The sequence below is a fragment of the Acinonyx jubatus genome, chromosome D2 (assembly GCF_027475565.1).
Source record: "Acinonyx jubatus isolate Ajub_Pintada_27869175 chromosome D2, VMU_Ajub_asm_v1.0, whole genome shotgun sequence".
Classification (NCBI taxonomy): domain Eukaryota; kingdom Metazoa; phylum Chordata; class Mammalia; order Carnivora; family Felidae; genus Acinonyx; species Acinonyx jubatus.
In genome coordinates, this window is record NC_069393.1 from 52882830 (window position 1) to 52894904 (window position 12075).

Below are 12075 nucleotides of genomic sequence, written 5' to 3' on the forward strand. Positions count from 1 at the left end.
CTTCCAGGGCCTCACACTACGTAGACTCTGAGCAAATGTACAGACACAGTTGCAGAGACACCGTTAGAGAGCCAGATAATAAGGTATGTCAAAAATTTGAGCCATAAAAGATGCATCCTCAATCACCTAGTCATTCAACAAATATGCACTGACTGTTCCACATTGAAGACACTGGACTATGCCCCAGGGGAAGAGGAGGAAGAGCTTACTCTCAGAAAGCTTTTACTCTAGGAAGTATGTTGGGACGTTTATATGGAACGATACACAGCAATGTGAAATGCACTGATGACATGAGAAAGGAACAGATAAAGCCTTGGGGATTCAGAGGTTGGCGGCATATACTCTCCATGTAAACTGGCATTATTTTTCCCTTGTTAGGTTTATGACATGGAACTGGGAGAAGAATTTTATCTCCCTCAGAATAAAAAGGAAAGCAGACAGATTGCACCAGAGCTCTCTGACCTTGTCATCTATTGTCAAGCAGTAAAATTTCCAGGTAAGAGTAGGCAATATCTTCTATAACAACTAAAGATACCAAAAGATAAAAATATGCTATTTATTTAATTGGACATTGTGAATGCTTTCAAAATAACTAAATTGTGTTACCAAAGTCATTGTTATACTAGTTTCTAAATATTTATTATTATTATTATTATTATTATTATTTTATTTTTTTTATTATTATTATTATTAGCTTTGATGTTGGTAAGGAAAATACCATAAAGTGTTTATTTTCAAGATATCATGTCTTTTCATAGGAATTAATAATAATGATAATAATATTCATGACATCTAATAGCTAAAATTTATTAAGCCCTTCAGTACCAGAAATTGTGCTAAGTATTTTATATATGTCATGTTATTGATTTCATATTAATTCTCTGAGGTAGACGGGTTTATCCCCATTTTTAAATAAAGCAAAATCTGAGAGATATGAAGTAATTGCCCCAAGGTTGCCAAGTTTATCAGTAAAATTCTTTTGTTTAAAAGTGGTAGAAATTAACTTAAGCAAAAAAGAAATTTATTGGCTCATCTATTAAAAAATGAAGGGATATTCAAGTTTCAGGTACAGCTTGATCCAGGGCTTCTCTCTCCCCATTTCTCATTCTGCCTCCTCTGCATTACCTTTGTGCTTGCAAGGCGGCTGCAACAGACTAGCACCACATGTTTCCAGATTAACTTCAGTCTGAGAGTCTCTTCCAGAACTTTCAGCACCAGTTTCATTGTTTTCCATTAAGCCTTCTGCCCATCCCTGAACCAGTCAGTCACTGTGGCCCAGAGAATGAAGTGCTCTGACAGTGAGGTCCTATGGCACATTCTTCATCTTTGAAGATGGGTAGTGAGGCTCCACTCAAACCACAAGGACCCAGGATGGGATTTCAGTGAGAGAAAGTTTCCCCAACTTGCCATTTCTAGAAGTACAGTGAACTTACGATGATAAACCATGCCCCCATACACACAAAATGTGCATTTCAGTTAATAAATGGTAGAGCTATGATTCTGAAGCCTGTCTATCTCCAAAGCCCTGCTCTTAACCATTGCACTACCCTGCCCCTGTTGTTAGGGTGTGCTCTCAGTGTGTTCACACACTTGAGTGTCCCACAAGTGGGGCAGCAGGGGCTGCAGGGAAAACAGGAAAGTCCATAAATATATGAAAGTCAGAAAAATTCATCTCCTTGTACTATGAAAACAGGATTCCCTCGTACAAAATTTCTAAGGACGGGACAGCAGCTTGATTCTGGAGATTCATCTAAAATGTTGGAAAACAAGGTCTACAAACTTGGTCTGGAGAGGAAAGTTAAAATAGCAATGCTGTGTATGAACGCAGATCCCAGCCTCCAGAGGCATATCTTAAGCCTCACTTCTCACACTGCCCTGCAAACAGGACAAAGGTATTAGGGTATTAAAAAATTAGGTAAGGGACCCCTGGGTGGCTCAGTCGGTTAAGCATCATGATGACTCTTGATTTTGGCTCAGGTCGTGATCTCACGGTCATGAGATCGAGCCCCAAGTCGAGCTTAACACTGACAGCTAGGAGCCTGCTTGGGATTCTCTCTCTCTTTCTTCGCTTTCTGCCCCTCCCTCACTCGCACAGTCTCTGACTCTCAAAATAAATAAACAAATAAACTTTTAAAAGATTAAATAATAGTGGTCTTTTCACACACATGGAAAAAAATCACAGATAGGACTTTCTCAACTTTAAGTTTTCTCCCACGTACTGTTTTTAAACTTTTGGCAACTGCTGCTGCTTATCGGATAGCAAATTCTGTCAAGGAGAATGTGAATCAATAAGCAGCGATCAAAGATTTCGAGGAAACATAAGAGCCTCGCTACTTCGGTTTAGTTCACAGATCGTGACTTTCTGTCCCGTAAGTACAATAGGATCATATTTGCAGCTGGTGACATTGTTCTCATGACAGAATAAAACCCTTTTCCTGTCAAGGAGCCTCATGGCCTGCATGTCCTTTGTGACAGGAACAAGCGTGAGGACCACTCTGTTCACAAATGACGCCCACACTCAAGAATCACTGCGTCTCTTGTACTTTGTAAATTCTGCTGACACCACACCCAAACCATTGCATCGGCTTTGTCTTTTCTTCTCAAGCGCTGGTTAAAGGGCACCCATCCCCAAAGATATTTGAGGTCACTGTGAAAGAAAGTTTCGTAGCAGTAGAGCATTGTGGGAGAGCCAGAAGGTCATTGGGTCCAGCTTCTTACTTGAGGCGCAGGCTAAGCGTGGGGTTATTTGGCTTATGTTTAAAATTCCAAGAATGCTGTTGTGTTTTTTTTAAAGTGGTTATATAGCACACATTCTTTATAGGTATGCTACATTTAATTTTTTTTTTTAGTAATTGAAACCTCTTACATTTTTCTCTCCCAAAATTTATTTCCTTTCTCAAACTTAACATTGTGTTGCCAGAATCATTGTTATAATGGCTTCTAAATATGTATTGGTATTATGATTTATTTCAATGCTCATGGGGGAAATACCACAAAATGTTTATTTTGCTACACTATTGTTTGTGTTTGCTACCTTATCAATTTCAATGCAGCTCACCTTCACCAAGTCCCTTCCAAGGAGACGTTTGCAGACAAATCTTCAGAGCATTGAGGCACCACAAAGATCATGTGGTGTGACCTTCCCCCAAAGTAAATGAATTTCCCCAAGATCATGAACCTGCTTTGGTGGCAGGGCTCTTCCAATTCCTTATCTGTAAAAAAAAAAAAAAAAAAAAAAAAAAAAAAAAAAAGTCTTCACAGTCCTAACCTGCAGGATGGTTGTAAAAATCAGCAGTAAAGTATAGAATGTGATTAACACGCTCTCCAGGAAAGAACTGGCTCTCTGGAAGTAGTTGTTGTCATTGTCATTGATAAATGGGCCAATAGGGCAGGAGAAGGCTCTTTGTTGCTCTATCAGTTAGTTCTCTGGGCCTCCCCAGATTCCTTCCCTTTTCTTGATCACCCAGCTCTTGTTTTCTTGCTTCCTCACCCCAAGAGAACAACCAGGCTCTTCACAAAAGGGCCCACATACCCTTCGACATGTGCCAGGATGCGTACAAAAACCCCAGAATGAACAGGCCCCTTGCTCTAGTTCCTTGTCCCTGCCTCCCCCCCCCCCCCCCCGCCATCGGTTATACTTGGGAGAAAACCTAAGTTTCATTTTCTGTCATGATGCAGAGTGCAAAATTCACACAACATTTTAAGATAAAGCATGAGAACCTGCTAGTCCAAGTTTGTGTTGCATCTTTGTGGTTACAGATACTTAAGAGAAAACAAAATTTAGAAGCCCCACAGCTGCTATGAACTGAGCACTTTCTCTGACCAAGACACTCTACTAAGTATGTATATATACCATGATCTCATTCGACCCTAACCACCTTGACCCTTTTACAGATGAGGAGGGAGTGATGCAGAGAGGTTAAGTAATTTGTGTGAGGTCGCACAATTTGTGTGAGGTTTCAACCCCAAAGTCTGTGCTTTTCTTTTCTTTTTTTTCTTTATGTTTAATTATTTTTGAGAGAGAGAGAGAGAGAGACAGAGCACAAGCAGGGGAGGGGCAGAGAGAGAATCGGAAGCAGGCTCCAGTCTCTAAGCTGTCAGCACAGAGCCCGATGCAGGGCTCAAACTCAAAAACCATGAGATCCTGACCTGAGCTGAAGCCAGACACTTGGCCGACTGAGCCATCCAGGCGCCCCTCAGTCTGTGCTATTCTTTTTTTTTTTTTTTTTTAATTTTTTTTTTTAATGTTTATTTTTGAGACAGAGAGAGACAGAGCATGAACGGGGGAGAGTCAGAGAGAGAGGGAGACACAGAATCCGAAGCAGGCTCCAGGCTCTGAGCTGTCAGCCCACAGCCCAAGGCGGGGCTCGAACTCATGGACCGCGATATCGTGACCTGAGTCGAAGTCGGATGCTTAACCGACTGAGCCACCCAGGCACCCCAGTCTGTGCTATTCTTAAGCACTACCTTACCCTGTTTCCTCTGATGATGTTCCTGGAAGGTATATTTTCATCTCAAAGAGGTCCTCCTGAATGCTGCTTCAGCTGAAGGAATTACTTTCTAACGGTACAGTTGTACACAGTGGAATGGTTTGGAGGCGACTCTGGCTTCATTGGAGCTTTTAAATGACTCTTCCTGCACTGGAGCACGGTGTGCATTCATTCTCTCATTCAGCAAATATCTATTAAGTTCCTGCCGCACACGAGGCACTGTGCCAGGCAGGAAGGGTCAGGCAACAGTAGGGCTGGGAGTGAGAAAGAGAAGCCAGGAAACATCATCATCATCCTAATGTATTTCCCATCAGACCTTCAGATTAACCCTGGGAGCGAGCTCCTATCACACCCATTTTGTAGGTAAGGAAACTGAGGAATGGAGAAGGTAGATGTTAAGGCAACCTCATACTGGCAAGAATTGAACCTAGACAATGTGCCGCTGAAGCTCCAGCTTTTAACCGGTCTTTCATCTCTCCAAGTTGAGTAATCAGGTTCTGAGAAATGTTGACTGGAGTGCTTTCTTTTCATGTAGCTTTTCAGAATCTTTCTGGTGCACATCCAAGTGGGTCTGTGTATGTGATTTTGTGATGATCATGCAGTTCTGGTCACATTTGTCTACAGAGAGAAAAGCTTTGCTATCATTCCCCGTTCTTATTAACTGTGCTAAAAATGCTAGTAGGTCTTCTGTCCTGGGGCTGCCAGGGAGTAGTAGGACTTCAAAATAAACAGTAACAGGGATGGAAAATGTCGAGTTCCTTGCTTGTAGTTTTTGGCTTATTTATTTTCATTTTATGGGAACAGGCCTGTCAACTCTAAATGCATCTGGCTCTAGCAGAGGAAAAGAAAGGAAAAGCAGGAAGTCCATTTTTGGCAACAATCCGGGCAGAATGAGCCCTGGGGAGACAGCATCGTTTAACAAAGCATCTGGAAAAAGTAAAGTCACCTTCTTGTAATACTTTGGCCTGATTCTGCATGCCGGATGATTCTGATATTTGACCGTCTAAGCACTTCCCTTGAACTTTTAATTTTTTTTTTCATGAATGTTTATGTGAAGTGTTAGGTTAAGTGTGGTACCAATATATTTAAATTATGAATTTACATTCTTAACTTCCTAAAAAATAACGTTTCACTAAAGACGTTCTAACAGTGTTTGCCTCAAAAGTAAAAATTGGAGCCACCTTGGAACATTCTAGTTGTTCTTGGAACTGTGCTCTTCATCCTTATAACTCCAGAAGATATATCCATTTTATTTCTAATTACTTTTTACTATGAAAGTAATAAATTCTCATAGTTAAAAACTCAAACAGTTCGGAGTATTATTAAAATTCCTTTCCACTCTCAGTGTCCCAGTTCTCCTCCCCAGAGGTAATCACTGTTAAGTTTATTGTGTTTTGTTTAAGAAAAATAAGATTCTTTTTAAGATAATCCAAACGGATATAACTGAACATAGTTGGATAACTATTTTTTTCTCTAGGTAAAATTTGTATATAACGTTATATTAGTTTCAGGTGTACAACATAGTAATTTGATCTTTAATATACACGACAAAGTGATCCTAACAATAAATCTAGTTATCATCCATCACTGTACGCTTAACCCCCTTCACCCATTTCACCACCCCCCAACCCCCTTCCCCTCTGATAACTACCAATCAGTTCTCTGTATCTGGGAGCTTTGCTTTGTTTTATGTGTTTGTTTTGTTTTGTTATATTCCACGTGTAAGTGAAATCATGTGGTATTTGTCTTTCTCTCTCTTATTTCAGTAAGTATTATCATACCTTCAAAATCCATCCATGTTGTTACAAATGGCAGGATTTCCTTAATTTTTATGGCTGAGTAGTATTCCATGATATACACACACACACACACACACACACACACACACACGTATATGCATATATACGTATATGTATACATATATACATATGTGTATATACGTATATATGTATATATATACGTGTATATATACACATATGTATATGTGTATATATACAACACATGTGTGTATGTGTATATATACACATGTGTGTATGTGTATATATACACATGTGTGTATGTGTATATATACACATGTGTGTATGTGTATATACACACATATGTGTACATATACACACGTGTGTGCATATATGTGTATATGCATATGTGTATATGCGTGTATATACATATACATGCATGTGTATATATACATATACATACATGTGTGTGTATATACACATATGTGTGTATGTGTGTATATATACACATATGTGTGTGTGTATATATACACATATGTATGGTGTTACACATATGTGTATATGTGTGTATATATACACATATGTGTATATATGTATATATATATAATGTTTTCCTTATCCATTCATCCTTCATCCTTCAATGGACTGGACATTTAGGTTGTTTCTGTATCTTGGCTATTGTAAATAATGGTGCAGTGAACACTGGGGTACATATATCCTTTTGAATTAATGTTTTTATTTTCTTCAGATAAATACCCAGAAACAGTATAGCTGGATCATATGGTATTTCTATCTTTAATTTTTTGAGGAAGTTCCGTACTGTTTTCCACAGTGGCTGCACCAGCTTTCTCCCACTAACAGTGCACGAGTGTTCCCTTTCTCCACTGTTTACTCTCCCACTGCTGTTATTTCTTGTCTTTTTGATACTAGCCTTTCTGACAGGCGTGAAGTGGTATCTCGCTGTGGTTTGGGTTGCATTTCCGTGGTGATTACTGACATCGTTCATCTCATGTGCTTGTTGGCCATCTATAGATCTTCTTTGGAAAAATGTCTTCTTCAATCTTCTGCCCATTTGTTAATGAAATTGGTTGTTTAGCTTTTGAGTTATTTGAGTTCTATATACACTTTAGATATAACACATTTAGATATTTGGATAAAAGATTTGCAAATATTTCCTCCTATTCAGTAGGTTGCCTTTTCTTTTTATTGATGGCTTCCTTTGCTATGCAGAAGCACTTCAGTTTGATGTAGTCCCACTTGTTTACTTCTCCTTTTGTTGCCTTTAATGTTGGAGTCAGACCCAGGAATTCAAGGCCACGCAGGACTAAGGTCAGGAAGCTCACTGCCTTAGTTTTCTTTTAAGAGTTGTGTATTTTCAGGTCTTACATTCAAGTCTTTAATCCATTTCAAGTCAATTCTTTGTGTATGGTGTAAGACAGTGGTCTAGTTTCATTCTTTTGCATATGGCCATCCAGTTTTCCCAACACCATTTATTGAAGAGATGACCCTTTCCCTATTGTGTATTCTTGGCTCCTTTGTCATAAATTAAAGGGCCATATATATGTGGGCTTATTTCTGGGCTCTCTATTCTGTTCCATTGATCTATGTGTCTATTTTTATGCCAGTACCATATTGTTTTGATTACTATACTTTGTAGTAGAGTTTAAAATCAGGGAGACTTGTATAACCTCTATACTTGCTGTAACTTTCCTCATGGCTTTCTATACATTTGTCTACCTTATTGTCCTTAGTGCCTCTGTGGTATTATTCCATTGTGTGGATATATTGTCATTTATTTAATCACTACCTCACTGGTAGCACATTTAGGTTGCTTCCTGGATTGTGGTGGTGGTGGTGATGGTGGTGGTTTTGGAGTTTTGGGGTTTTGTTTTGTTATTTAAAAACAAAACAAAACAAAACAACGCTAGAGTGAACACCCTTGGGCATACATTGTGCCTTTGTGCAAATGTATCCACAGAATACAGGAGGTACATAAGCAAGGACTTTCAGGCTTTTGATTTAAATTGGTGTGGCCACAGTCATCTTAAAACTCAATAGCTCTCATTTTGTTTCAAGGTTGTAGACTAACTCACGAGGAAAAGGCAAGATGTACTCCGATGTATTATGTGTTATGATTGCCTGCGGGGATGTTGTTCAGGTTTTATCTTTCTAAAATATTTAAAGTTTTCTGCACTAATCTGAGGCTAATCTTTTGGGGGGTTTAGGTTCCTGTGAAGGAATGCGACAGGCCTGGGAGGAATCTTCTTCCCCCCTCAACCCAACCACATCCCTCAGCGCTATCATTAGAACTCCCAAATGTTACCATATCTCCTCGCTGAATGAAAATGCCGCCAAACGTCTGTGTCGCAGGTATTCTCAGAAACTGATCCAGCACACCGCCTGTCAGCTGCTGAGGACTTACCCGGCTGCCACTCGCATCGACTCCTCCAACCCCAATCCCCTCATGTTCTGGCTCCATGGGATACAGCTCGTGGCGCTCAACTACCAGACAGATGGTAATGGGCCTGCTTCACCCGGAAGGGTGCCTCCCCACCTCTCTCCTCTGCCTCTTATATTTCAGTAAATATAGTTCAACAAACAAGATTGTTTGAAGGGGCAGGACTCCAGACTGGGGCACACCGGATGTGAGGGTTAAAGTACAGATGACCAAAAACAGAAGTGTATTTGATATGGAATTGTGCCCTTGGTGTTTCGATTAAGATGATAGATAAAGGGGCTCCCAGGTGGCTGAGTCGGTTAAGTGTCTGACCCTTGATTTCAGCTCTGGTCATGATCTCACAGTTTGTGAGTTCAAGTCCTGAGTCAGGCCCTGCACTGACAGCATGGAGCCTGCTTGGGATTCTCTCTCCCCTTCCTCTCTGCCCCTCTCCCATTCATTTCTCTCTCTCTCTCTCTCTCTCTCTCTCTCAAAAAAGACAATAAAGACCATGAGGGGACCCCTAAAGGTCTTCTGTTCCTGCCTCCTTCTTGTTTTCAATTTTTTTAAGTTTATTTATTTTGAGAGAGGCAGAGACAGCATGAGTCGGGGAGGGGCAGAGAGAGAGGAAGAGAGAGAATCCCAAGGAGGCTCCACACTGTCATTGCAGAGCCTGACATGGGGCTCGAACTCATGAAACCCTGAGATCATGACCTGAGCCAAAACCCAGAGCTGGACGCTTAACTGTCTGAGCCACCCAGGTGCCCCCCCTGCTGCCTTTTTAAAGTACTTTTTAAACTTATGACTCCTTTTGACAGCACTCTGTCCAGTTTGCTTTTAAAGGTGTTTGGGGGCAGAGATTTCCTAATATGCCTTAGTAAGTTCTCTTGCTAAGCTCTTGTTCTTGCAGTCAAAAAGTAGTGGTGCTCCAAACACTTTGCAAGTTAGAAGCATTTTAGCTTCTTCTCTTCCCTTTGAGACTGAAATAAATAATGTTCAGTGCCCTAGGCGTGGCTACCACGGGGAAAACAAGTACGTGAACCACCTGAACAGAGATCGTAGTGTGTGTGTTTCTCCACTGTGGATGGGACTCCTAACAGAGTAACTGAGGAGTAAACTCCAGGTAGCAGCTGCCGTTTATGGCATGCTCACTGTGTACCAGGCACTGCGCTGCATTCTTGACCCCTATTCTCTCATTTAATCCCTGCCACAACCCTAAAAGGGGGGGGGGGTCCTTTTATGATGTCCATTTCTCAGATGAGCAAACCAAGGCACAGAGCAGTTACTTTGCTCAAGGTTACAGAATGACTAATAATAATAGATACAAGGACTCTGGGAGTTCAGAGGGTAAAGTGTTTTGTCTCCACTTGGTTATGGGGGAAAGAAGGGAGCTGCAGAAGATGAAGAAAAAATAGAGGAAGAATGTTTCTTAGAAGCTCACTGGAAAACCAGTCTCTCCTTCGAATAGTCAAGCAACATTCTCGTTCCTCTCACGAGCACTGAATCAGATCCCAGCTAGCTGTGCTGACCCATCAACCAAAGCATAGCCCTGTCTTCAGCCAAGGTTAAACCCCAGCCTTCGCCCTGGGACCACCTAGCAACCTTGCACAGGTGCCAACAGTGTCTACTTGTGGCTGACCCCGCAGATGTATGGTCAGAGACATCAGTCATATTTTTGTGCCCTTTAATATTTGTTTCTTTCAATTGATATTAAGTAAGTCGGCACAAGTGAAGTACCATACCAAACGCAGTGCTTGGCATGTAGAAAACATTCCACGAACATTAACCACCATAAGTGTTTTTTGATAAGTTATGAAAACAGTATGATTTGGACTCACAAGTGGAAATAATAATGAAATATCTTCAGAGTTGTAAAAATTTCTCTTCGATCTGTCCCAAGTGGCTTGTGGGTTCACATCTCTGGCCCTGTCCTTAGCCCTGTGTCCACTGGTCCCCTCGGTTGTTATAACACTGAAATATTTAAGTCAACTGAAATAACTAGCAAAGTGGTTTTCTCAAGGAAATGAAAACGCATTTGGTTTGGGATGTGTCCTTCCTGAAGCGCCAAGGCTGCCGCAGACATCCTGGCTCCACTGATGGCAAAGGGAGCCGTGGCTGACGGGGACCCAGGAATTGCCCCTCCTTGACCCACCTCGCGCTCTGAAACACACACTGAGGCTGCTGGTGGGCCTCCACTCACCCCTGCAGGCTTTTCCTCTCTCCCACATCAATGCCATCGCCCTCATTGACTGAGAGGGATGATGGGGGTACACAGATTCAGGCACACTGTTTCACTTAATGGATACAGGAGTTTTTAAAATTACAGCTCTAGATGAAGTTCTGAGACCAGCCCTAGGGGGCAGTGGGAGAACTAGATTGGAGGCCCCGCCTTTATCCTCACAAAGCAGCTCCACGCGGATCTGTTTTACATGTGGGATCGCCAAGTGAGATTTTAGTTAAGAAAAAGTGCTTTAAAGTTTGGGAAAGCAGGCTGCCTGGCTGGCTCAGTCGGTGTGTGACTTGATCTTGGGGTTGTGAGTGTGAGCCCCACGTTGGGTGTGGAGCCTACTTAAAACAAAACAAAAAGGAGAATACAAGTTTTGAAAAGCTGCAAGGATGGACACATTGCTAATGGAATCAGACTTCAAACCCAAATGGGTGTCGACATCATGATATAATTTAATATTTTAATTTATTGAGCACCTTCTATGTGCCAGATGCTGGGGTAGGGACCTTTACACATTATCTCATTTAAAAAAATTTTTTTTAATGTTTTATTTATTTTTGAGAGAGAGGGAGAGTACGAGTGGGGGAGGGGCAGATAGAAAGGGAGACACAGAATCCCAAACAGGCTCCAGGCTCTGAGCTATCAGCACAGAGCTCAACGCGGGGCTCAAACTCATGAACCACTAGATCATGACCTGAGCCGAAGTTGGACACTTAACCACCTGAGCCACCCAGGTGCCCCTTGTCTCATTTATCTTTATGACACCCCCATGAGGTATACGTTATATGGCTCCAGCAGTTAAGACTGGGTAGTTAAGATAATATACATTATGCGGTTCGGTAGTTAAGATGGGTCAGGCTGAGTATGAACACTAGCATTCACCACTTTCTAGCCATGTGCCTTGGGTTTTGTCGTATCTTATGCCTCAGTTTCCTCATCTCTAAAAATGAAAATACTAAAATAGGGCAATAAGCCACCTCATGGGTTATGGAGGCACTGGTGCACCCAAAGTGCTTAGAACAGGTGCTAGTGCATGGGAAGGGTGCAGTGTGAGCTGCTCTAATTTTGTTAGTCATATTTATCCATTTCACATTTACCAACTGCGTGGGCTAGTTTGCTTCCCTCTGTAGCCTCAGTGAATTAATCACATGGGGACTGGATGGGCCTGAGAGGAGGGGTCCAGTG

General features: G+C 41.5%; 1 protein-coding gene across 10 annotated transcripts in view; it reads left to right on the top strand.

The window, feature by feature from the left end:
- The window catches only part of PLCE1 (phospholipase C epsilon 1), a 319271-nt gene that overhangs the window by 279877 nt on the left and 27319 nt on the right, over positions 1 to 12075 (top strand). For all 10 annotated transcript variants that reach the window (XR_008292338.1, XM_053207694.1, XM_053207698.1 and 7 more), the window contains 3 exons: positions 379 to 496; positions 5295 to 5426; positions 8452 to 8742. Coding sequence is in view for 9 of the 10 variants with exons in the window: in XM_053207694.1 (XP_053063669.1) it covers positions 379 to 496; positions 5295 to 5426; positions 8452 to 8742 (541 nt within the window). In the remaining variant the exon portion in view is untranslated. The remainder of the gene's footprint in view (positions 1 to 378; positions 497 to 5294; positions 5427 to 8451; positions 8743 to 12075) is intronic.